This window comes from Capricornis sumatraensis, chromosome 19, assembly GCF_032405125.1.
Source record: "Capricornis sumatraensis isolate serow.1 chromosome 19, serow.2, whole genome shotgun sequence".
In the NCBI taxonomy this organism is placed as follows: Eukaryota; Metazoa; Chordata; class Mammalia; order Artiodactyla; family Bovidae; genus Capricornis; species Capricornis sumatraensis.
Genome location: NC_091087.1, coordinates 39,184,594 through 39,212,440, shown reverse-complemented (window position 1 = coordinate 39,212,440; position 27,847 = coordinate 39,184,594). Strand labels below are relative to the sequence as shown.

The window sequence follows — 27,847 nt, the reverse complement described above, 5'->3', positions numbered from 1 at the left end:
ATGTACTAGATGTGAGCAGTTATGCAAATAGTGGCACCACTTACTAAACACTCTAAGGTCAATTTTTAATGTATATTAGCAGCATAAGAGCTATGTTGTAGAGTATTATTTTGGAAATGCTTATGTTGGAAATACTCCACTTAAGTGGAGATTTTCAGTAGATAGTTTGATACAGGAATAGAGTTCAGGGGAGAAGTCTGGATTAGAGATAAAAATTTGGGAATTGCCTCTGTGAATGATATTTCAAGTCACTGCACTTGATAAATAAGTTTGAATAGAGAAGAAGGAAGTTATAAGTCTGAGATGTTTAATATTTATCAGTCAAGAAGAGGAAAACGATCCACCAAAGAAGACTTAAAAGGTACATGCAGTTAGGAGGAGAGTGTGATATCTAGAAACCTAGTGAAGAAAATGTGTCAGGGAGGAAGAAGTGATCTATAGTTCTAATGATGCTGGAAGGTTAAGGAGAGGGTCTAAAATAATTTCTGGGAGGGAGAATGTAGACAAAGTAGACTGAGGTTGCTCGATTGCCTGGCAGTTCTAGAGCCCATTTGAGGTGTAATGTCATAAATTTAAACTGCGATCTTGTCACCATGGTTTGTAATTATAGCCATATTAATCTGCTCAGTTATGAGTACAAAGTAGAGAACGAGTTAGCTTGAGGGTTGAGGTTTTTCCATGCAGGTATGAAAGAGGAACAGAGGGACAAGGGAGTTGTGTACATGCAGGAGAGTAATAATAATGAGGTGCCATAAAATCCAAGATGGCTAAGGAGGGAAGTGGGGCCAAACTGTGTACTTGAGCCAGACCAAATTTCTGCTGCCACTAACCACATGCTGCTTTCTCACCTCTGCCTGTTTTCTGGAATGCCTACTCCTTTCTCCTTCCTGCCACCTTTCGCAACTGCCAGCCCAGACAAACACACACATACCCGATATCCATATGTTCAAATTCAATCCATCCTTCAAGGGATAGCAGACATGGTGCTTCCTTCTTAAAATCTTTCCTCCTCGCCCCAAGTGATCTTGTTTCCCCTTTTGCGCTCCTGTAGGACCAAGCTGGGTTTAATAGATTTGAGTATGGTATTTTACCTCTCCTATTGCAGTGTGGAGTTGCAGGGCACTTGAGTGTGTCCCTGTATCCTTAGCATTTAGCTCAGTTGATGTGCAGCAAAGTTTGACAGGTCAATGAAAGTCTCAAGTGAAATGGTTTCTTCAGTGTTTACCAAAGCAGTTTTTGAAGCCAGTATTTCCTAGAGATTACTTTTACTTTCATCTGTGTATTCTTTTATAGTCACTGTAGTCTGTAGCAGTGCTATTGTTGTTTTTAATTATTATTTCATTTATTTATCTTGCAGGAGCACCTTTCCTTAAAGAAATATGTTATTGACATTGTGGTTGAAAGTACAGCTCCACCAGAGCCTTTGAAAGATGGAGAAGAGAGGCAGAAAAATAAGAAGAAAGCCAAAAAGATAAAAGCACGGATGAACTTCAGGTACCATGAAAAGAAAAAAGTGAAATTGTTGGTCTGTCGGTCATGTCTGACTCCTTGTGACCCCGTGGACTGTAGCTCACCGGACTCCTCTGTCCATGGAATTCTCCAGGCAAGAATACTGGAGTTGGTAGCCACTTCATCTCTAGAGGATCTTCCTAATCTAGGGATCAAACCTGGGTGTCCTGCATGGCAGGTGGATTCTTTACTGGCCAAGCCACCAGGGAAGCCCCCAGGTGCTATAAATATGCTTAAAAACAAGGAAAAAGTTTTAGTGGTGTAACATTTTTAATGTAAATCCAAGGAAGACTCTCTGCCCCTCCCCAAAAGTTTAAACTTGTTTGCTTCAAGAAAGCCTTGAAAATAATACTGATGAGCCTAATTTATAGCCACTTTCTTTGATTGAGAAAGAAAACTGAATATTGATCTAAAGCCCTTGCTTTCACCTGTTAAGAGCTCTTCTTATAATTGGATGCCAAAGCCCTGCCAAACTTGTGCCTCCTTCAGCATACAATAGTATGTTTAAGTATGTGTAAACCAAGCCTATTTTTCTTTCCAACTATTGATTTTTAAATGAAGTATCAAAGAAAATCAATAGCAATCAACAAATAGAAGTCTGCTGGCTGTAGTGTCAAATCCCATGACTAGGTTTAATCAATTTGGTTGCCTGTCACAACAAGAGAAAGTTCAAGAAATATCTTGAAATGGAAAGTGAGTTGTCAGACCTGTAGTTTATCATCAGCCTCCAAAGTGACATCTGAGGATCAGACAGCTGTGTAGTACATCATTACCTCACAAGCTCTGAGCATTATTTGATGACTGATGAGTCTTGTTCCAGGACTCAAGTGTAGTTCCTCCTTAGAAAATAATTATTTGCTATTTGAAGAAAGGTTGTCTGAATATTTTGTTATACCTTTATTCCTAAATGGTTAGAAAAAGAGAAGCTTGACCTATGGAATTATAGAAACACAGGTCTAGAATAATGGTGAACAGGTACTCTCTCTCTATTGTTTCCAATTTCAGATTGTAATTAAAAGAAGATGTCCATTTCATCTTACATAATCAGTGGAAACTTGAGAGTACTCATTCAAGCAAAGAATAGAAAAGGCTTTTTTTTTTTGTAGTTCCTTGAAGTTTCTAAGAATAGTTTTACAGTATATACTTTAGGGTGTTACTGACCTTTGTTTCTAGTTTATGCTGAGAACTTGCTGACCTCCAGAAATGGTATTGAGTCTGTTCTTTGGACCTTTCTCTTTTTCCTCTAGGTACACATTCCTTTGGTTAGTTCACCAGGTGTTTGTCTTTAAATATTCTCCACCTGTTGATGACTACTAGTTTTATATCTCTTCAATTGTACTCAAATTTAGTGTGTCCAAAACAAGTTCCTGCTTTCTTCTCCGCATCTGCCCCTCCAAAACCTCTCCTTTCTAGTTTTCTCTATATTAATAACCAGGTAACTCTATTCTAGTTGTGTATGCCAGAACCCTTGAAATTGTCCTTGACCTTTTTCTCTCTCCCACGTCTCATCCAGCCTAACTGCAAATCACGTTAGCTTTGTGGTAAAGTACATTCAGAGGCTCTTTCTCTAGCATCACTACCTCCCCCCTCAGTCAAACCTCCATCATATCTCATCTGGGTTATTGCAGCACTTTCCTGACTAGTCTCTGTTTCTGTCCTTGGCTTTCACAGTCTATTCTAAACATGCTGGCCAAAGGGCACCTGTTCATATGTCAGATCATGTCACTTCTCTTCTCAAAGCCTCAGGGCTTTTACACTGCAGTTTTCCTCTTTCTGGACAGCTCTCCCACATATATCCATAGAGCTTCGCACTGTTACCTCCTTCAGGTCTTTGCTCAAATGTTAACCTTTTCAGTGAGGCTGTCCTTCAGGCCCTGATATATATATATATATAGTAATGCTAGGTTATTAAAGGAAATCTTTAAATTATAGGAAAAATCCTATAATTCTGATGCTGCTAATTTTTTGGCATATGTGTATCCTTTTTATGCTTACATACCTATATCAGTAACTTTTTTATTGCAGTATGATTTACATAAGTGAATGTAGAGATCTCTAATATACAGTTTGTTGAATTTTGTCAAACCTGCATACTCAAGTATAATCTGTAAGAGCCTTTGCGTTGTTTCACAGTGTCTTTGTGTCTCTTTCCAGTCAGTTTTCACCACCCTTGGCTCTTGGTCACCACTGACCTGCTTTCTCTCATCATAGGTTAGTTTTTCCTATTCTAGAAATACATGCAAATGAAGCCTTTGTGGCTGACTTCTCTTACTAAGTACAGTTGATCCTTGAACAATGAGAGTGTTAGGAGCACTGACTCTCCATTCAGTCAAAAACTCCACACATAGCTTGCAGTCGGTGCTCCGTATCTGCAGTTCCTCTGTTGGTTAAACCTCCACACATATGATGGACGCCTGACTGAGGGGGGGAGGTAGTGGTGCTGGAGAAAGACAGTCTCTGAATGTACTTTACAGCAAAGCTAACACGATCTGCAGTTAGGCTGCATGATTTGCAGTTTGACCAACTGGGCATTGTGTAGTTCTGTGGTATTTACTCTTGAAAGCAATCCAAGTATAAGTAGACCCATGTAGTTCAGTGCCATGTTGTTCAAGGGCCAACTGTATACCATTTTTGAGATATATCTGACTTGTGTGTAGTTTGTTTTCTTTCATTGCTGAACATACGATTGTGTGCATATTCCATAAATTTTTATCTGTTCATCTGTTACTAGACATTTGAGTTTTCACTTATTTGGCATTGATAAATTAACCTTCTATCAAGTCGTTAGGTGTATTTGCATTCTCCTTTCTCTTGGATAAATACTTAAAACTGAAACTCCACATTTTTGTCACAGTGGTGGTACTATTTTACACTTCCATCAGCAATCTGGTGGACTCCCAGTAGCTCAACATTTGTCAATACTTCGTATTTTTAATTTTTAAAATTTTAATCTTAATTCCAGTGTGAGCATAGTTGTATCTCGTGATTCTAATTTGCACTTCCTTAGTGATTAATAATATGTATTGAGTATCTTTCCATGTAATTTTTCACCATTCATATCTTCCCTTATGACGTGTCTTTGAAGGTTTTTGCCCATTTTAAAAGTTGAGTTGTTTGCCATTTTATCTTTGAGTTGTTTATATATTCTAGATACATGTTCTTTGCCAGTTATGTGTTATGTGAATTTTTTTCTGAATCTGGAGCTTGGCTATACATTTTGTTAGCAATAGCTGTTGATAAGCAAACGTATTTTTCATCGTGATGATGTCTATTTTATCAATATGTTCTTTTTAGGTCTTGTGCTTTCTGGGTTCTAAGAGATTTTTGTCTGATGAAAAGTTAAAAAACCTTTGTATTTTTTTTTTCTAGAAGCCTTGTAATTTTAGTTTTGGCACTTAGATTTTTGATCCAGCTCAAACAAATTAGTGGGTATGATATGAAGAATAGGTCCAAATTTCTTTTTCTCTATAGCTAGCCAGTTGTTCCAACACTATCCACAGAAAAAGATTTCCATTCCCACTACAATGTTTTAATACTTTGGTTAAAAAAAAAATCTCCCCTCGTGAGTAAGTCTATTTCTGGACTCTCCTATTCTACCCTGTTTTTCTATTTTGACACCTAATAAAAAATAGAAATCACCCCATGAAGTCTGAATCTACTTCTGGTCTGTTCTCTTCCATTATTTTGTTCCTTTTCACACTGTCTTGATTACGGTAGCTTTGTAGTAGGTCTTAAAATAAAGCAATAGAAGTCTTCAACTTTGTTTTCTTTTTGAAGTTTTGTTTTTCCAATGTCTTCAGTTCAGTTCAGTTCAGTCGCTCAGTCATGTCTGACTCTTTGCGACCCCATGAATCACAGCATGCCAGGCCTCCCTGTCCATCACCAACTCCAGAGTTCACGCAAACTCACGTCCATTGAGTCGGTGATGCCATCCAGCCATCTCATCTTCTGTTGTCCCCTTCTCCTCCTGCCCCTAATCCCTCCCAGCATCAGAGTCTTTTCCAATGAGTCAACTCTTCACATGAGGTGGCCAGAGTACTGGAGTTTTAGCTTTAGCATCATTCCTTCCAAGGAACACCCAGAGCTGATCTCCTTTAGGATGGACTGATTGGATCTCCTTGCAGTCCAAGGGACTCTCAAGAGTCTTCCCCAACACCACAGTTCAAAAGCATCAATTCTTTGGCGCTTAGCTTTCTTCACAGTCCAACTCTCGCATCTATACATGACCACTGGAAAAACCATAGCCTTGACTATACAGACCTTTGTTGGCCAAGTAATGTCTCTGCTTTTGAATATGCTATCTAGGTTGGTCATAACGTTTCTTCCAATGAGTAAGCATCTTTTAAGGTCTTGGATTTTCACAAAAATATTAAGATCAATTTTTAGTATCTAAAATTAAAAAGTCTCGGGATTTTGATTGGCATTAGACTGATCTGTAGATAAGCTTAGGAAGAAAGGATATCCTGATAATTTTGGATCTTCCAATTCATGATGAGATATGTATCTGCATTTGTTTAGAGCTTATTTAATTTCTCCAGTAGTTTTTTGTAATTTTCAGTTTAAATGCTTTACAAATACTTCATTAAATTTATCCCTAGTATTTTAAGTTTTTGTTGCTATTGAAAATTATATTTGTAATATTTTTTGTTGTGAGCATATAGACAGAATTACTATTTGTATATTCACTAGATATTGGGACCTTTCCAAATAGACTTATGAGCTCTAATAGTTTTATAAATTTATAAGATTTCTTTATGTACATAAACATATCAGAATAAAATCAATTTTATTTGTTTTTTTTCTACTTAGTATACTGTTTATTTTTTTCTATTGTCTGTTGCACTGTGTTGCACCTTCTACAAAATATGAAACAGAAGCTTTGGAGCTGATCTTAGGAAGAAAGCAGTAGGGTTTTCACTATGTTATATTAGCTATAACATCATACCTTACAATTTGTGTAGATGTCATTTCTCAGATTGAGGGAGCTTTATTCTATTCTTAACTTCCTGAGTGTTTTTTTATTAGATATACCATATTCTCAAATGCCTTTACTACATCTGTTGAAATGCACTCTTTCATTTTATCAGTTTGGTGCATTATGTTGACTTGTTATGGCAGCTTTAGTGAGATATAATTTGCATCCTATTCCCATGTAGGTATATAACTCTGTACTGACTTTTGAGTGTTAAGTCAACCTTATATTCTTTTAATAAACCCCATTTTCTTATTATATATAATTTTTTGTATATTGTTGGATTAAGTTTGCTAACCGTTTATAAAAGATTGGTACATTTATGCTCGTGATGTATGTCGATCTGCAGTTACCATATCTTTGGGTTTTGTAATCAAGAGAATGTTGGCTTGCTTAAGTGGGTTGAAAACTATTTGTCTGTGTCTGCAAGAGTTTCTATAGGATTAGAATTAGTTTTTGATGTAAATTATGTATATAATTCATCAGTGAAATCATACTTTGTATTTCTTCTTCAGTTTTGGTATTTTGTATCTTTCAAGTAGTTTGTCCACTTCATCTCAGTTGTTGAATTTATTAACACAAAGTTGCATACATTATTCCATTATACTTCTGATTTCTAGTCCTGCACATAGGAAGCTTGGAAATTACCACTCACTCCATCCTAACAGGTAAAAATGTGAAAAAAGTGAATAATCAGCAGCTCTTCTTAGATGCATAAGATACATGAAGTAACAGTGTAGGATGCAGCCTTCCAAATTGGATAGACAGATAAGCAAATAGAGAAAATCACAACTTAACAAGAACAGAAACCTCTGTGGAAATCAGTACTGGGGTAGGGAAACCTGAACTATAATTGATGACTCTCCAAATGTTCAAGGTGGACGAATATGGGAGTCAGAACTACACGAGATCCCTACACTTCTGTGTACTTCACTTCTAAGAGCTTGATCAGGTTCTCAAAGTGAGTATCACAGCAAAATGCTTTTGCTTCCAGCAGGGAATAAGGAACTGTTTTGAAATATGCCAGAGCATTTTGTTCTTCTTAAAAATGTCTGCCTTCCCACCATCACCCTGTTACCAATATGAGACTGAAATAAAATAATAGGCCAATACCACTGATGAACATAGATGCAAAAATCCTCAACAAAATTCTATCAAGCTGAATCCAACAATACATTAAAAGGAGATTGAGTGGGTTTAATCTCACGGATTTAAGGATTTTTTAGCATCCCTAAATCAATCAGTGTGGTACAACATATTAACAAATTGAAGAGTAGAAATCATTATGATCATCTCAGTAGATGCAGAAAAAGCTTTTGCTAAAATCCAGCATCCATTTATGATAAAAAAAAATGTTCTTCACAAAGTGGGCATAGAGGAAACCTACCTCAACATAATAAAGGCAACATAAGACAAACCCATAACTAACATCATACTCAATGGTGAAAATCTGAAAGCATTTCCTCTAATATCAGGAACAAGACAAGGGTGTCCATTCTTGCCATTTTTATTCAGCATAGTTTTGGAAGTCCTAGCTATAGCAGTCAGAGAAGAAAAAGGAATCCAAACTGGAAAAGAAGTAAAACCGTCAATGTTTGCAGATGACATCATAGTATACACAGAGAAAGATGCTACCAGAAAACTACTAGAGTCCATCAGTGAATTTGATAAAGTTGCAGCATACACAGTTAATACACAGAAATCTATTGCTTTTCCATCCACTGACAATGAAAAATCAGAAAGAGAAATTAAAGAAACAATCCCATTTATCATTGCATCAAAAATAATACCTTGGAATAAATCTGCCTAAGGAGGCAAAAGACCTATACTCTGAACAGCATAAGGCACTGATGAAAGAAATCAAAGATGACACAAGCAGATGGAAAGATATACCATGTTCTTGGATTGGAAGAGTCAATATTGTCAAAATGACTGTGCTTCCCAAGGCAATCTACAGATTCAGTGCAGTTCTTATCAAATTACCAGTAACATTTTTCACAGAACTAGAATCAAAATTTTTTAATTTGCATTTTGATACAAAAGACCCTGAATAGACAAAGCAATCTTGAAAAAGAAAAATGGAGCTGTAGAAATCAGGCACCTTCAGACTATACTATATAGCTACAGTAATCAAGACAATATGGTACTGGCACAAAAACAAAAATAAGGTCAATGATGCAGGAAGGAAAAGTCCAGAGACAGTCTCATGCACCTGTGGTCACCTAATCTATGACAAATGAGGCAAGAATATACAATGGAGAAAAGACAGTCTCTTCAATAAATGTTTCTTGGAAAGCTAACCACTATATGTAAAAGAATGAAATTAAAACACTCCCTAACACTATACACAAAATTTAAATTCAAAATGGATAAAAGATCTAAATGTAGGACGTGACACTATAAAACTCCTAGAGAAAAACATAGGAAAAACACTTTTTGATGTAAATGGGACCTACTTAAACATAAAAGCTTTTGCACAGCAAAGGAAAGCATAAACAAGAGGAAAAGACAGTCTACAGAATGGGAGAAAATATTTGCAAACAAAGCAATGGACAAAAGATTAATCTCCAAAGTATACAAACAGCTCATGCAGCTTAGTATCAAGACCTAACTAGACATTTTATCGAAGAAGACATACTGGTGGCCAAGACACACATGAAAAAGATGCTCAACATTACTAATTTTATTAGAGAAATGAAATCAAAGCTACAATGAGGTATCACCTCACACCAATCAGAATGGCCATCAACAAAAGATCTACAAACGATAAATGCTGGTGAGGGTGCAGAGAAAAGGAAACCCTCTTGCACTGTTGGTGGGAATGTTGGTGGGGATATGCCACTATGGAGAAGTAATGTGCTGCTGCTGCTAAGTCGCTTCAGTCGTGTCTGACTCTGTGCGGCTCCTCTGTCCCTGGGATTCTCCGGGCAAGAATACTGGAGTGGGTTGCCATTTCCTCCTCCAATGTATGCATGCATGCTAAGTCGCTTCAGCCATGTCTGACTCTATGGACAGCACCAGGCTCCTCTGTCCACAGGATTCAGGATTCTGAAGAATACTGGAGTGGGTTGCCATTTCCTTCTCCTGAACAGTAATGTAGTTTCCTTAAAAAAGCTAAAAATAGAACTACCATATGACCCACTACCAATCCCACTACTGGACATATAACTGAGAAAGCCATAATTGAAAAAGACACATGTACCCCAGGGTTCACTGAAGCACTGTTTACCATAACCAGGGTACGGAAAAAACCTAAATTTCCATTGACAGATGAATGGATAAAGAAGATGAGGTACATATATGTAATGGAATTTTAATCAACCGTAAAAAGAATGAAATTGGGTCATTTGTAGAGATGTGGACGGACCTAGAATATATCACACAAAGTGAAATAAGTTAGAGGAAAACAAATATCAGATAGTAACACATGTATGTGGAGTCTAGAGAAATGGTACTGATGAACCTATTTGCAGGGCAGAATAGAAACGCAGATGTAGAGAACATGTGAACACAGTCGGGGAGGGGGGAGAGTGGGATGAACTGAGAGATTAAGTTTGACATAAATACACCATCATGTGTAAAATGCTTAGGTAGTGGGAACATGATGTATGGAACACCACAGCTTGGTGTTCTGTGATGACTTGGATGGTGGAATATGAGGGAAGGAAGATCAAGAGGGAGGGTATATATGTATACAGATAGCTGATTCACTTCATTGTACAGCAGAGATTAACACAACATTGGAAAGCAATTATACTGCAGTTAAAAAAAGAAAGAATGAAATAATGCTACTTGCAGCAACACAGATGGACCTAGAGATTATCATACTAAGTGAGTGGTGATAGTCAGAGAAAGACAGATCTCATATATCACTTATGTGTAGAATCTAAAAAATGATACAAGTGAACGTATTTATGAAACAGAAAGGAACTCACAGACATAGAAAAGAAACTTATGGTTTTCAAATGCGATAGTAGTGGGGGGATAGATTAGCAGTTTGAGATTAACATTTACATAACTATTATATATAAAATAAACTACAAGGATCTACAGTATAGCACAGGAAACTGTACTCAATATCTTGTAATAACCAATGTAAAATAATCTGAAAAAGAGAAAATACATTATATGTATCACTGAGTCATTTTGTTGTACAAAATTATAGAGTAACTATAATTCAATTTTTAAAAAGAGGGTGAAAGTGAAAGTCGCTCAGTCATGTCCAGCTCTTTGCAACCCCATGGGCTGTAGCCTGCCAGGTTCCTCTGTCCATGGAATTCTCTAAGCAAGAATAATGGGATGGGTTGCCATTCCCTTCTCCAGGGCATCTTCCCAACCCAGGGATCAAACCTAGGTCTTCTGCTTTGCAGTCAGATTCTTTACTGTCTGAGCCGCCAGGGAAGCCCATCAAAGAGGGTAGTGGCCTTTTAGCTTACCCTGATCATATCTCAACTTCCCAACTCAGCAGAAGCTTTGAAGACAATCAACTGCATCCCTGTTACAGGAACCTAATACTAGAGAAGAACAGATCTTGTTCTCAAAGAACCATAGCTGTTTTGACCTCTCTGATGGTTCTCTGAAAGGTTAGTTTTAAGAGTTTGTCCTACTTTTGCCTAACTCGGAATTGTCCCAGAGCTGAGGAGGTTACCCGGGGATAATTGTCAAAAACAATTTGAAGGCAAATGTATTAATTGATGATACCTGGTGCAAGGAGGGCATGGCAAGCCACTCCAGTATTCTTGCCTGGAGAATCCCCATGGACAGAGGAGCCTGGCGGGCTACAGTCCATGGGGTTGCGAAGAGTTGGACTTGACTGAGCGACTAAGCACAGCACACAAGTACAAGGATATACAACTAGGATAAATAATTGACTAATAAAAACTTGCAGGGAATGGTTGAGGAGTAAGGTGCTTTGGGTAACAAAGGCTTTGAAAATCTCCCACATACTTTGAGAAATCTAGAAGGCCACATGTATCCCCAGGGATGGGTACATGTTTAGAAAAGACCCAAGACAACCCTGGAGTCTTTTCCCTACCTGACCATCAGGCTTTTATGCAAGCAGGAAGTGAGGGCTAAGACACTGTTGTAATCTGCTTGACTGTGTCTTGTTGGCTTGTTGCAACACAGTCACACAGCTCATCTGCAAATACTAGATTGGGACTTTTTGTTGTTATTATTTATGGTGTTCAAAGAAATCTCTTGGATCACTAGCTGATTCCTAAAATAATGGAACCAAGACTTTAGGGGTCATAATGACAAAGAATATAAACTTTAGAATATTAGTTCAGAAAAGTCACTAAACAAGTGTACCACAAGCAAAAACAAACCCTGAGAGGAAAGAGAATCTGATTTCCAGAGTTCCCACATTATAATGCTTAGAATATCTGCTTTTTTAATATGGCATTGATCTTTTTTTTTTTTTTTTTTTGATAACTTTAAACACTTTATTTTGTATTGGGGTTTAGCCAGTTAACAATGTGGTGGTAGTTTCAGGTGAACAGTGAAAGGGATCAGCCATACATATACATGTATCCATTCTCCCCCAAATCCCCTTTCCATCCAGACTGGCATGTAACATTGAGGAGAGTTCCATGTGCTATACAGTAGGTCTTTGTTGATTATCCATTTTAAATATAGAAGTGTGTTCTTAAGGAAAAGATGCAAGGCATGCAAAGAAAAAGAAAATTGGCCTATACTTTGAGGGAGGAGGAATTATAGAAAGTGTCCTTGGGGAAGCCCAGACATTGGCCTTCCTAGACAAAGACTTTAAAAATTTTTAATGTACTCAGAGAGGTAAAGGAAACCATGTAGATGATATCTAACCAACTGGAAAAGGTTAATAGTGAGATTAAAAAAATTTTAAAGGAACTAATAAATTTTGTATCTGTAAAGTACAAAAATTGAAATGAAAAATTACTTGAAGAGTTCATCAGGTTATTTGAGCAGGTAGAAGAAAGAATTGGTGACCTTGAAAACTATCAATTGAGATTTTCTATAGAAGAGAAAGAAAAATGAATGGGTAAAAGTCAGAGACCTGTGGGACACTACCTAGCATACCAACATAAACATAAGGGGCATCCCAGAAGGAGAGCAGAGAGAGCAAAGGGCAGAGGACATTTGAAGAAATATATCTGAAAATTTTCCAAATTTAATGAAGCATATGAATCTGCAGATCCAGGAAGTTCAACAAACTCAAAGTAGAAGAAATGTAGAGATCCACCTTATGACACATAATCAAGCACTGGAAGCTAATGACAAAGAAAATCTTAAAAGAGAAACAATTCTTCATATATAAAATATCTGTAGTATAGTAACAGTTTATTTCTGTAGGAAAATATGGAGGTCAGAAGCTAGTAGGATAAACATATTCAGTTTCCTGGTAGAAGAAAACAAATTGTCAACCAAGAATTCTATACTTGGCAAAATTTCAAAAATGAAGGAGAAATTCATACATTTTATGATAAACAAAAGCCAAGTGTTTGTCTCTAGTAGACCTGCACTTCAAGACGCACTAAAGGAAATCTTCAGTCTGAGATTGAAAAAAAAATGTAGACAGTAACCTGAATACACGCAAAGAAATAAAAAACACTATAGAAATAACTAGTGTAAATGTAGTATTTTTGTAACTTCTCATTTTTCCTATTTGAATTAAGAGTCAGCTGCACAAAATAATAATTATAAACCTATGTTTATGGGCACACACTGTATAAATCTGTAATTTATAATTTTAGCATAAAGGATAAGTGCTATATTGTTGTTGTTTAGTCGCTAAGTCGTGACTGACCCTTTTGCGATCCCATGGACTATACTCCATCAGGCCCCTCTGTCCATTGGATTTCCCAGCCAATCCACTTCCCATTCGAAGTGGATTACGATTTCCTTCTCCAAGGGATCTTCATGACCCAGGAATTGAACCTGAATCTTCTGCTTGGCTGGCATCTTCTTTACCACTGAGCCACCTGGGAAGTCAAACACTATACAGGAACACTTTTGTATACTACTGAAACTAAGCTGATATTAATTCTAGCTAGATTGTTATGAAATAAGATGTTGATTATAATTTAGGTCATCTACAAAGAAAATAAATAACTAAACAAATGTATATGTATGTATATATGCGTGAGGAAATGAGAATGGAATGAAGATGGTACATTTAACACGAGATAAAGCAGTAATGAAGGAAATGGGGGACAAAAGAGAGATTACATAAAATAGCGAAATGGCAGAAGTAAATCTGTCCTTCTTAGTAATTATGTTAAATATAGGTACATTAAAGACTCCAGTGCTTCCCTGGTGGCTCAGACAGTAAAGAATCTGTTTGCAATGCAGGAAACGAGTTTGATCCCTGGATCAGGAAGAGTCCCTGGATAAGGGAATGGCAACATACTCCAGTGTTCTTTCCTGGGAAATCCCATGGACAGAGGAGCCAGGCAGGCTAGAGTCCATGGGGTCACAAAGAGTCAGACATGACTGAGTGACTCACACTTTCACTTCAAAGACTCCAGTGAAAGATACAGGTTGGCAGAATGAATTTTTTTTTTTTTAAATGATTCGACTATATGCTCTCTACAAGGGACTCACTTAATATATAAGAACCCAGCTGGCTTAATGTGAAATGAAAGAAACAGATACTTCATGAGAAGAATAACCTCTGCAAGGTAACATAGCTAAACTATATTAATATAATACAACATATACATTAAGACCAAAATTGTACAATAAAAGAAGAAGGACATTTTGTAGTGATGAAAGAATGAATCCATCAAAATATGTAACAATTACAAACATATATGCATGTGAGAAAGCCGCAAAATACATGAAGGGAAAACTGACGGAATTGAGGGGAGAAATAGGCCGTTCATCAGTAATAGTTGGAGATTAAAGCAACTGAAACTCTACACTTTACTGGTAGAAGTACAAATTGGAATGACCCATTTGATAAATATTTTGTAAATTAGGGTTAAGCAGGTGCTTGTCATATAGCTCAGCAATCCTACTTCTGTATTTGTCTTAAGAGAAATTAAGGCATTTATCCATGCAGTGGTTTGTCTACAAATGTTCATAGTAGGTAGTAGCCCCAGATTGGAAAGTAAAATATCCAGCTGGTAGTGGATAAACAAATTATGGTATCCAAAGACTGGAACACTGTAAAGCAGTGGAAAGGAATAAACTAATAATATAGTCAACATTATGAGAGACTCTCAAGAGATTTATTCTAAATGAATTAATTCAGACACAAGAGAGTATGTATGATTGTACTGATTGGATATTCATAAAGCTTTAGGCGTAGAAAGTAGACAGCTGGTTGCTAGGAACGAAAGGGTAGGGGAAGGGGAAAGAGAGTTACTGCAAAAACAAATGAAAAAACTTTATGGGTGGCAGACATGCTTTAGATCATGATTACGGTTTCATTTACATTGTAGGCCCAATTGTGAAAACTCATCAAAATTACAGGTTTAAAACTTCAAGTATTTATTGTATGCAAATTATACTTCAATAAAGCTGACCCAAGAATGAAAAAAATTATACAGACAAAAAATGAACATTTTGGAACCAAAGCATGGGGATGGGGCAGAAAATATTTGAAGTAACAAGTTTTGTGGGGGGTTTTTTTGAGTAAGAAAAAATGGAAATAAACTATTTGAAATTTGTGAGAGTGAGAAAATGAAACTTATGGGCATATAGTAAAAAAAAAATTACTCAGAATGAAATTATAGCCTTAAGTTACTTTATCAGTTGAAGTAGAAATGATCTAAACAACTCAAGGATTAGAACAGTGTTCATATCTCCTTCCTGGAAAATGGTATGGATTTATTTATTTTTATTTAACAAATACACATATGGCACTTAAAATGTACTTTATCTTTATAAAGATAAAAACAAGTTAAATAGAAGTTGATAAGATCTAATTCTTTGAGCATATTGGTAACAAAAGAGCCTATGAAAAGGCTAGCCAAAAAAATGGAGTAGATAAATAACCCACATTATGGCTGAGAAAAAATGGAATCATGATAACAAGGAGACTAAAAGTGAGGAAATGTAGTAGACAACATGACACTAATTTAAAATATTAATAAAGTGAGTCATTACCTTAAAAAGTAAATGATCAGAATTGTTAATACTCAGTCTTATCTCTCATTATTCCCATCTTTTAACCTTTTGCTCCAAGCAAAGGAATCTGCACACAGTTCCCTCAATGTAACTTGTGTTTCCCTCTGTGTCTTCATTATTGCTCACTTCTCTCTCCTGTTAATGGCATTTTCTTTTCGAGTATTCAGATGCTACCTATCTTTCAAGCAGGTACACTTCCCATTTGCTTGAGGAAACTCCCCCTCGCATCTTAGGTGGTAATGAGCACTTGTGACAGTTAACATCTGTTACCTACTCAGCTTTGAGAATTATGTGCCTTTTAATGCTGTATCTTCCTCTTCCTTGTGGAGTATAAATATCTCGAGTAGCTCCACTATGTATATACCTCATCCCTGCTATATATAACTCTTATTATCCCCCATATTCTATCTAGTTTAGTTTATACAGAGTATGAACTTTGGAAATAAGTATTTAATTGATTGTTAAAAGTGAATCAGGACAAAATTCAAGTTAGGAAAAAGTGCTTAACTACCATTTCATGTAGAGTTAGGATATCTTTGGATAGTATTATAATTTACTAGTTAAGTGTGCACAAATGGGAGAATGTATTCAGTCTTTTCCACTTGAAGCCTCAGATGAAGAAATGTGTTGATACAATAGACAACTTCTTAAGCCTCAATTTCTTTTCTGTAAAATGAGGAAAAGACATATTTTTTAAGATTTCACAAGACAGTGAGTGTATAGCTCCTGGCATGTGTGCTTGAAATGCATTGAACCCTACATAATTGCAGTTTTTCCTGCCTTCATATGAGGTCACAGTTGCAAGTACAGTGTGGATATTTCCCCATTTTGATATGCCTTAATATTTTGGCTAAGAGCAGTGAGCACATTGAGAGTGTCCCTGGCTCAGGCGGTAAAGAATCTGCTGGCAATGCAAGAGACTTAACTTCAATTGCTGGATTGGGAAGATCCCCTGGAGAAGAGAATGGCAACCCACTCTAGCATTCTTACCTGTAGATGGACAGAGGAGCCTGATGGGCTACAGTCCATGGGGTCACAGAGTTGGACATGGCAAAGTGACTAACACTCACTTTCAATGAGTGCATCATAGAATCTGCCTGCAATGCAGAAGACCCAGGTTCAATCCCTGGATCAGGAAGATCCCCTGGAGAAGGGAATGGCAACCCACTCCAGTATTCTTGCCTGGGAAATCCTGTGTGCAGAGGAGCCCGGCAGGCTATAGTACATGGGGTTTCAAAGAGTTGGACATGACTGAGTGATTAACAATTTCACTTTCAATGTGTACATGTAGGTTGAAACATACATAATTTAATGTTTAATTCTAATTTAGTTATTTCTTCATTCCCAAGCATAACCTATGCTAGATTGATTTTTTTCTCTCATTAGGCCTGTTGTAATTTGCATCTTTCAGGTTTTTATGAAGCAGTTGTTATTTTTTTTCACCAGTCATCGCTGTCTGGATTGGTGTACATTGTAATTAGTTCTTTCACAGATCACTAATTAGAGACTAAACCCTTTGGATGAATGGTCAAATTTTAGATGTTGACCTCTGAAAAGAGAAATTGAAAAATTAAATCATTGTTAATATATTGTAGAAGTGACATTTGCTGATTGTTGACCTATTGATGGCTCTTAAGTGCTGGAACATGCAAGCTGGAGCATAGTTGAACAATGACAGAGAAGTGTTATTAGATTTTTGCGGGCTTTTGGCATTTAGTCAGTATAAACAACAAAAGCAGAACAAAACGAATCTTTGAGTATCTGATCATCATTTCCACTGCCTTTTAAAATTACTTCCAGACTTCAATGACTATTCTTTACACAGAAGAACTGTACCAAAAAGAACTTAATGACCCAGATAACCATGATGGTGTGGATCACTCACCTAGAGCCAGACATCCTGGAGTGTGAAGTCAAGTGGGTCTCAGGAAGCAATACTGTGAACAAAGATAGTGGAGGTGCTAGAATTCCAGCTGAGTTATTTAAAATCCTAAAAGATGGTGCTGTGAAAGTGCTGCACTCAATATGTCAGCAAACTTGGAAAACGCAGCAGTGGCCACAGGACTGGAAAAAGTCAGTTTTCATTCCAAACCCAAAGAAGAGCAATGCCAAAGAATGTTCAAACTACTGCACAGTTGCACTCATTTCACCTGCTAGTAAGGTAATGCTCAGAATCCTTCTGGCTAGGCTTCAGCAGTACATGAATCAAAAAATTCCAGATCTACAAGCTGGGTTTAGAAAGGGCAGAGGAACCAGACATCAAATTGCCAACATCTATTGGGTCATAGAAAAAGCAAGGAAACTCAAAAAACATCTACTTCTGCTTCACTGACCCTCTAAAGCCTTTGACTGTGTGGATCACAACAAACTGGAAAATTCTGAAAGAGGTGGGAATACCTGTCTTACTTGTCTCCTGAGAAACCTGTATACAGGTCAAGAAGCAATAGTTAGAACAGGACCTGGAACAACAAACAGATTCACAATTGGGAAAGGAGTACATCAAGGCTGCATATTGTCACCCGGCTTATTTAACTTTATGCAGACACATCATGCAAAATGCTGGACTGGTTGAATCACAAGCTAGAATCAAGATTGCCAGGAGAAATATCTACAGCCTCACATATGCAGGTGATACCACCCTAAGAGCAGAAAGCAAAGAGGAGCTAAAGAGCCTCTTGATGAAGATGAAAGAGGAGAGTGAACAAGCTGTCTTAAAACTCAGCATTCAAAAAATGAAGATCATGGCATCCAGTCCCATCACTTCATGGCAAATAGATAGAGAAACAATGGGAAAATTGGCAGATTTTGTTTTCTTGGGCTCCAAAATCACTGTGGATAGTGACTGCAGCCTCAGAATGAAAAGACTCTTGCTCCTTGGTAAGTGTCTCCTTGGAAAAACTATATCAAACCTAGATGGCATATTAAAAATCAGAGACATCACTGTGCCAACAAAGGTCCATATAGTCAAAGCTATGGTTTTTCCGGTAGTCATGTACAGATGTGAAAGTTGGACCATAAAGAAGGCTGAGCACAGAAGAACTGATGCTTTTTAATTGTGCTGTTAGAGAAGACTTTTGAGAGTCCCCTGGACTTCAAGGAGATCAAACCAGTCAATCTTGAAGGAAATCAACCCTAAGTATTCACTGGAAGGACTGATGCTGAAGCTCCAATACTTTGGCCACCGGATGCAAAGAGCCAACTCTTTGGAAAAGACCTTCATGCTGGGAAAGATTGAGGGCAGAAGGAGAAGGGGGCATCAGAGGATGAGACGGTTGGATGGCATCACCAACTCAATGGACATGTGTTTTTGCAAACTCTGAGAGATGGTGAAGGACAGGGAAGTCTTGCGTGCGTGCTGCAGTCCTTGGGGTCACAAAGAGTTGGACGTGACTTAGCAACTGAACAACAACAACAGTAATTTTGCATTGAATACCTCTTGAGGTACATTGATATTCAGCCATCTCAACCACCTTGTAGAAACTTAATATGGTTTCAAGTTTAATTATGATTTTCATTTTTTGAAAAATAAGCACCATTCTGTACCAAATCCCTAACTCAGAAATGTTTTTATGATTTTCTATCCTATGAGGAAATATGTATTTTTCAATTTTTTGGATCACATTTATAGTATTGTAAAGAAGCAGTGTCAGAAATGGAATTGTTAAAAATCAGCATTGTAATATTCTTAATACTGGGAGGGGAAAAACATAGCCAAAGTTTTATTTTGGTATAAAAATTAGCAACAAAATAGCTAACAGTGATAAAACTCTTCTCTCTCCAGGGCCAAGGAATATGAGAGTTTATTGGAAGCAAAAACTTTTGGTTCGGACTCACCCTATAAAGCAAAGTGAGTATTTTAGCCTATATTTTTTTATTTGTCTCTTTAGTCTCTGCCTATAACAGAAGTTTACCTGAACCATTATCGTTCGCTTGTGGTCGTAGACTTTTGTATCTGATGCCTAGGATTTTATTCTTCTAACACCATATATCCAACTGGGGATGATTTTGCCAGAGGTCATTTGTCTGCATCTGGGGATATGTGATAATATTTTTGTTATCACAGATCGGAAACACTGGTGCAGCTGCCATCAAGTGAGTAGAGGCCAGGGATGCCATTACACTTTTTTCAGTGCGTGAGATAGTCCTCCGCAGCAAAGGAGTATCTCATTCAAAACATCAGTAGTGCTGAGGTAGAGAAACCCTATTGAACAAAGCAAGTTTCGCCAGGGCTGTACTGATTCCTTACTCTGAGGAGATCTCATTCAGGATTGTTGCAGGGGCCACTTGACAGATAAGGATTTAGACTCCACCATTGGGTGTAAGTGTAATTTCTAGGTGTACTAGCTAAGGAAACAAAAACATCATCATTTTGTTTGTCTCAAATAGACTGCCAATAGCAGTGCAGCGAGAGAAGGGTACTCATATAATACTGCTGTTGGGAGTGCAGATCGGTATAGTCTTACTGGAAGGCCGTGTGAATCTGGAGCGCAGGATGGCCACTTTGGTTTTCTTTTACTTTTAAGATCTTTTATTCATTATATATAAGATTAAGTTCCAGTACTTAAAGTTTTATTTTTTAATTATAGTTGTTTATAATGTTATGTTAGTTTCTGATGTACAGAAAAGTAATCCAGTTATACATACATTGTTTTCAGATTATTTTCCATTATAATTTATTAGAAGGTACTGAATGTAGTTCCCTGTGCTGTACAGTAGGACATTGTTGTTTCTTTTGTATAGTTTGCTCGTCCCAAACTCATCTGATTTATCCCCCCGCTACTTTGGACATCCACTTTAGACTTCATACTGCCCAGTGAAATAATGAAAAATGTGTGCAAATATTTATATACAAAGATAACTATTTTTGTTACTTTCAATAGTGAAAAACTCAAGAAACAACTTATATGCCACAGATGGAGGAATATCTATAAGCAGTGGTTGGTATAGATTATGCAATAGCATTTTAATGTAGCTGTTATTTACATTTGTAATAGAAATATTCTTCCCTGTCAGAACTAAGACACCCATCAGGTAATACTTTATTACAGTTTTGGAGCTATGAGCCATTGTTATTTTAAAAGAAAAACAGAAGTATAAAATATTAAAGACATTAACAAAATTGTCAAGATTACGATCATACTGTATATCTGTAAAACCCAAGAGAATCAAATGAAGAGCTAGTCAAAACAAGAGAATCAATTCAGTAAGATGGCTGATTTCCAAATTTATGTGACACTGTTAATAATAGGTGATGTTTACTGAACCTTTACCTTATGCCAGGCTCTTTACATGTGTTGACTCATTTATTACTCACATCAACACAGTGAATTTCATGAGGAAACTAAGCCCTAAATAGAGTAAGTAACTTGCCTAAGGTTATGCAGCAGCATATCTAGGATACGAAAGTAGTAGCTTTTCTTTATGATAATCAGATAATATAAATATCATTTATAATAGCAATAAAAATAAACTTTTAAGAATAAACAAGAAATATGAAGGCTCTACAAAAATAAAAGCATAAAATGTTAACAAGGGATATAAAAAAATGACTAATAAAAGACAAATTGTACTCTTGGATAGAAGACAAAGTATAGTAAATTCTCTTTAAATTCTCCTACAAATATGTGATTTCAATAAAAGAACAACCTTCTTAAAGCTAGAGATAGAAGCATTTTAAAGAACATACAGAAAAATAAAATTTCCAGGAAAAATATTTTTAAAGAGGGGAAATGAAGTAGGATTCAGCTAACAGGTGGTTAAAATAGTTTTGCATTGGCATGTAAATAATAATACAAATTAATGGACTCGGTTTTAAAAAACAATCTAGAAATGGATCCAAAATTTGAGGAAATTTAATATATGACACAATATAGTGTTGGCAGAGATGGCCAGAAGTTGCTGAGCCATTCCTGAAGGCATGGCCCTTTGCAATATAACTTTGCCACCTCTCCATCAACGAGTGGACTCTTACTAACCTTACTCTTGATTTTGGCCTTTTGACTTGTTCTCATCCCTAGTCTACTGCAGAAGCAGTATGTGACTTCTGAGCCTTCAGAAGTCTTGAAGCTTTTGCTCACAACTTTGCTTTCTTGTTCCCCTCTGACTGCCATGCAAGGAAGCTTGGGTCAGCCTCCCTGATAACGGATCATTTGGTCATGGTGAATAATCCTTTTAATATGCTGTTGAATTTGTTCGGCTTGTTCTGTTGAGGGTTTTTGCATCAGTGTTTTTGCATAGTGTTCATCAGTGATAGGGGATATCAGGCCAGATCAGGCCTCTGCTTGTGATGTCTCATTGGCCAAGGGAAGTCATTTTGTCAAGTCCTTAGTCACTGTATGAGGAGACTATTAAGTCATGGCTATGCATTGGAGAAGGAAATGGCAACCCACTCCAGTGTTCTTGCCTGGAGAATCCCAGGGATGGGGGAGCCTGGTGGGCTGCTGTCTCTGGAGTCACACAGAGTCAGACACAACTGAAGTGACTTAGCAGCAGCAAGATATACTTCAAGGGGGACCTTTAATGTAATAGTCTGTTATACAGCTCTCTGGATTCTCCTCTTACTTGACTAACTGCTCTTCTTCATTACCTGTTGCCTCATTGTTTCTTGCCTCTTTGAGCTCTGACATTAGCATGCCTTTGTCCTGAGAGTTCAGGTAGAGAATTACTCTGTTGGTAATCTCATTTATTTTCATGACTTTAAACAACGAGTATCCAGATGGACTTTAAATTCATGTCTCTAATCCAGACCTGTCCCCAGAGCTCCATTGTACAATATCCAGCTTTCATGTTAGCATTTCCACTTGGATGTCTCTCTGTTCACTTGAATGCCTCAGGTGAACATGTGTCAAGGTCAACTCCTAAAATTTGTTTCCAAAATTTACCCCTCCTATTTCTGTTTATCTTAAGAAATGGCAGGTCCGTCCTTACATTAAGTCATCTAAAACTTTAGAGTCATCCTTTTTCTCAAAAAACTTAATTATTGTAACTGATTGAAATAGGTAACCAAAAAGGAGATGGAAAGACATGTCTCTTTATAAAATTATTCTATTTAATAAATGAAAAGGACTTTCTCCAGTTTCCCTTCCCCCTTCCAGAAAAATTCAGTCCTATTATTGTTAGATGAGAGCACCACCAAGCAGCCATCTGCATGGGCTGGATGACTGGATGCGGCGGGGGCAGAGGGGTGGCTGTCAGAGCCTGAGTGGACCAAGGAGGGGCGGCCCGGAGTGAAGGTTCAGAGCCGAGCAGAGTACGGGAGCTTCCGTGTGGGGCAGGACACCATGGCCTGGCGTGGGGAATCAGAGCCCAGTGAGGAGGGCAGAGCCATGGACTGTCATCCTTGCCCAGTCTGTCAGGGGAGCCTTGTAAAGGCTGTGAAACCCATGCATGGGTGAGAAGAGCAGAGGAGACCGGTGTGGGCAGTCAGAGCCAAGCAGGCAGATGATAGTGTGCATAAACAAAGATGGGTGATATGTCAGATGGGTATGTCAGGATATGTATGGGTGATATGTTGTTCATATAAGTAAATATATTAAGGATGTTGGAAGACATATTGCTCACTGTTAGAGAAGAGAGTTAAAAATTAGACTCAAGGAGAACAGAAAATCCTGCAGTGATGAATTGGAATTGTGGATATAAGTTTTAACTTGTATTTTCCAACATATATGTAGAAATAAATATAGATGTAAATTGTAGGGATACACACACACACACACACATGACCTTGGAACAATGCAGAGTGGGGTTTAGAGGTACTGACCCTCTGAGCAGTCAAAAATCTGCCTATAACTTTTACAGTCAACCCTTCTCCTCTGAGGTTTTACATTCATGAATTCAACCAACCATGAATCCTGTGGTACACACATAGTGTAAAACATCTGTATAAATGGACCTATACAGTTCAAAGCCCTGTTGCTCGGGCATCATCATTTTGTATATCTAATTATATATATTTTATATTTATTTATATAAAATAATGTACACACATTTTCTAGATCTTTCCACTATGGGTGAGGGCCTGGGAACAGCAGCACCTTGATAGCATTGAGCACGTCAATATGAAGTGTGAGGATGACATAGTTCCCTGAAAGGGTAGATGGGTTCTTTATTCACAAGAAAGGATGCTGGAGGCAACAATGAAAGATGTTCCATATGGGAGGCAATATATGCACACTGGCTTTTTTCATTTTATATGAGGATTTCTTAAACTCTTACATTTAGAAATACAGGCTTAGGCATATAATTTAAAAATGGAAGGGGAACCTGTAGCCTTAAATTTAAACTGTGTACCTCTCAAATAGAGAAGGTTTAAAAGAAAAAACGGAGGTTAATATATTTATGTCTTCCTGCCCATCACACTAAAGAACAATGTTATTTCCTAACATGGACCTAGTTTCCCTTCTTACACTTGTAAATCTTCCCAATAACCCTAATGAACCTCCCCAAACTCTATTGTGATAAAAGATAGGGTTCCTTACAGAGGAGCTGTTACATTTCACATTCACCAGTAACAGATTTGAACTGAGAATTGTTAAAATGTGTTCAAATTTTTAGAAGAAAATATCTGACCTTAAAAAATTCTCCACAAAGCCATTTACCTGTCAGATACTTCTCATGTTCTGGGGTAGGAATTACGAAGCCTTTAGTTTTTCTTTTCATGCTAGAAAAATTATCTGCCAGAATTTACACAAATAGCAGTTTCTGTATTAAAAAACTGCACCCTCTAAACAGCTCCTGTTCTTGCCCTGTAAGGAAACTATAACTTTCAGGAATTGAGTCCTGTGACATTCAATCATTATTTATAGTATGAATCAAAATCGAGTGCTTTTTTTCTTGAGAGGAGCTATGTTATTTGTGGTACTTGGTGGAGGCCAGGAATGAAGCAGAGGTTTAGCTCATGTTACCACAGCATCCCCTTCATTTGGCATTCTTCCTTGAAGGGTAGGTTCATATGAGTCCCAGATTTGATTTACCTCAGGGTGAAATATGAGCCTCTTGTATTCTGTGAATTAAAATGGTCCTTGTGCCTCTCTAAATACCCCTGGTTTTCAGTGGAATGTGAGCATTCTTGGTAAGAGTACTGCTAGATTCATATGCATCTGTTGCTGTGGCTGGATATTTAGTTACATGGTGTGCAGGCTTTATTCAGCCAAGAGCTGAAGTGGCTACTTATCTGTCACACAATGGAGTTTGCTGCCAATATTCGTCCACATGATAAGGTCAGTTACTTTAATCGGATGGGACTCTAGCCCACTTTCGATTAGGAGGAAAAGGACTATGTTGCTCTTAGTCTATTTTTGTATTTTTTGATATTCTCGAAATGTTAGATTGAGACTTTCTGTCAGCAAGTAGTAATAAGAGTTGATTATTTATTGATTATTTATTCAATGTCTACTTTAGTGAATGATGTTAGGTACATTACATTAATTATCTCTAGTCTTCACAAGCTCTGAAGAAAAAAATACATGTATATATAATCTCCACTTTTAAGTTGAAGAAATTGAGATTGAGTATTTAAATAACCTCCCCACAGTTTACATAAAGCCAGAATTTAAGCACAGGTATTTCTGATTTTAGAGTTTGTATTTGTTCTGTGACTTATCAAAGTAAACTCCATATGGATAGTTTAGATTTAAATTGGGGTTCACAAGTGCCTTTTGAACTGCCGTTGGTATTGTATTCTTTGAGGAATTAAAGATTTTTATATAAATAGATGAAATTGTGTTCTAGGATATTATTCATTTGTGAATAAAATATTCTTATTGAATTGATTAGATGGTGTGTAGATAAAGCATGAAATCTGAAGATGAAAGGCATAGGTTCCTAGTTCCAATAGTGCATTTACTAGCCATGAAGCCTTGGGAAAGTCACTTCATCTTCCTAAGCCCTAGCATTCAAACAGGGATGGATAATGTTTTTCAGAGGACAAATAAGATCATATACATGAAAGTATTTCGTAACATAGAGATTATGGATATTATTAAGATTAGTATAAAGAACTTAGACCATGTATCAGTACTTCTAGAGTGTACTTATGTAGCGGTGCTATGGATAAGATGGTGAATGGTTCCACAACAGCCCTCTCTCATAAGGGTGATGTTGTGCTTCTGCACGGTTCAGTATGATAGCTTCTAGCCACACATGGCTGTTTAACTTATTAAGATTAAGTTAAATTAGTTCTTCATACCAAAGCTCCTTCACTCTAGGGCCTGTGAGCCACAACTGCTGAGCGTGTGTGCTGCATGTACTAAAGTCCTAGAGACCCTGCTTAGGAAAAGGAGTACGTCAAGGCTGTATACTATCACCCTGCTTATTTAACTTACATGCAGAGTACATCATGAGAAACGCTGGGCTGGAAGAAGCACAAGCTGGAATCAAGATTGCTGGGAGAAATATCAATAGCCTCAGATATGCAGATGACACTACCCTTATGGCAGAAAGTGAAGAGGAACTAAAAAGCCTCTTGATGAAAGTGAAAGAGGAGAGTGAAAAAGTTGGCTTAAAGCTCAACATTCAGAAAACGAAGATCATGGCATCCGGTCCTGCCACTTCATGGAAAATAGAAGGGGAAACAGTGGAAACAGTGTCAGACTTTATTTTGGGGGGCTCCAAAATCACTGCAGATGGTGACGGCAGCCATGAAATTAAAAGATGCTTACTTCTTGGAAGAAAAGTTATGACCAACCTAGATAGCATATTGAAAAGCAGAGACATTACTTCGCCAACAAAGGTCCGACTAGTCAAGGCTACGGTTTTTCCAGTGGTCATGTGAGAGTTGGACTGTGAAGAAAGCTGAGCACCAGAGAATTGATGCTTTTGAACTGTGGTGTTGGAGAAGACTCTTGAGAGTCCCTTGGACTGCAAGGAGATCCAACCAGTCCATTCTGAAGGAGATCAGTCCTGGGATTTCTTTGGAGGGAATGATGCTAAAGCTGAAGCTCCTGTACTTTGGCCACCTCATGCGAAGAGTTGACTTGTTGGAAAAGACTCTGATGCTGGGAGGGATTGGGGGCAGGAGGAGAAGGGGACGACCCAGGATGAGATGGCTGGATTGCATCACTGACTCAATGGACGTGAGTCTGGGTGAACTCCGGGAGTTGGTGATGGACAAGGAGGCCTGTTGTGCTGTGATTCATGGGGTCGCAAAGAGTTGGACACGACTGAGTGACTGAACTGAACTGAGAGACCCTGCTTAGAAACGAGAACCCACCACAAGGAGAAGCTACCGCAACTAGAGAGTAGCCCCCACTTGCTGCCACTAGAGGAAGCCTACGCGCAGCAATGAAGACCCTGTACAACCAAAAATAAATGAAATAAAATGGTTACTTTTTTTCTTAAGTCCTTCATTCATACTAACTGTCTTTCAAGTGCACAATAGGTACATTTGGTCAATAGCCACCAGGTTGTACATAATAGGTATGGAACATTCCCGTCATTACCAAAAATCCTGTTGTCAATCTCTGCGTGAGAGAGACTTGTGATAGTGACTTGAAGGAATAGATCAGAGAAAGCAGTGTTTGAGCTAGGAACTTAGGGAAGAATAGGATTTTTCTGGAGGTGGGGCAAGTGTTTCAGAAGGAATTAATAAAAGAGCATTTGCAAAGACACTGAAACAGGGAAAGCAGGATTTAGATCCAGAAAGACCTCATGCATATAGAGCCAGTGTGGTAAGATTAGCCCTACATGGGAGGAATCCGTCTTCCTCGATTGTAATAGGAAAAATAAAGGAGAGTATGGGTGAAATGCTCACATGCGTATAGATTTTCGGCAGAAAGTGAGGATTTCTTTATTCCAGTAGCTTCCATTTTCTCTATGAAATGTAAAACCTTCTTGTATGAAAGCAAGGGGGAGAAGGAAAAGAGTGGAATTATGAGGAGATGGAGCAATATATGAAGTCTTTGTGGAAGAGTGCAAGAGGGAGCAGACTTGGACAAACTTATTAGTAAGATTCTGAAGCCATAGTCATACCAGTCTTTTGTATGGTATGAGTTTTTCTCAGTATCAGAAATGGAAACAGCTGGCAGATGTTCACTAATCCAGCTAAATTAACGTTTGCAAGACACCGAGAGGGATGCCTGGCCCACTAAATAATTGTTGGTGATTGTTACCCTAACTGGGGGTTAGCTGTAGAAGTAACAGAACAACAGAGAGGGAATGTACCACACGTTTTACAAGGCAGTGATTATAAAGAAGGCCAATGGAACCAGTCATAGGTAAAAATGGAAGTAGGGTAAGAGGGAAATGGCATATAGGGGG

The 27,847-nt window shown here is 37.6% G+C and overlaps 1 protein-coding gene across 1 annotated transcript in view; it reads left to right on the top strand.

Moving 5' to 3' along the window:
* The window catches only part of SCAPER (S-phase cyclin A associated protein in the ER), a 365,239-nt gene that overhangs the window by 135,664 nt on the left and 201,728 nt on the right, over positions 1 to 27,847 (top strand). Inside the window, exons 20-21 of the mRNA XM_068991091.1 lie at positions 1,358 to 1,494; positions 19,374 to 19,439. Of these exons, the coding sequence (XP_068847192.1) occupies positions 1,358 to 1,494; positions 19,374 to 19,439 (203 nt within the window). The remainder of the gene's footprint in view (positions 1 to 1,357; positions 1,495 to 19,373; positions 19,440 to 27,847) is intronic.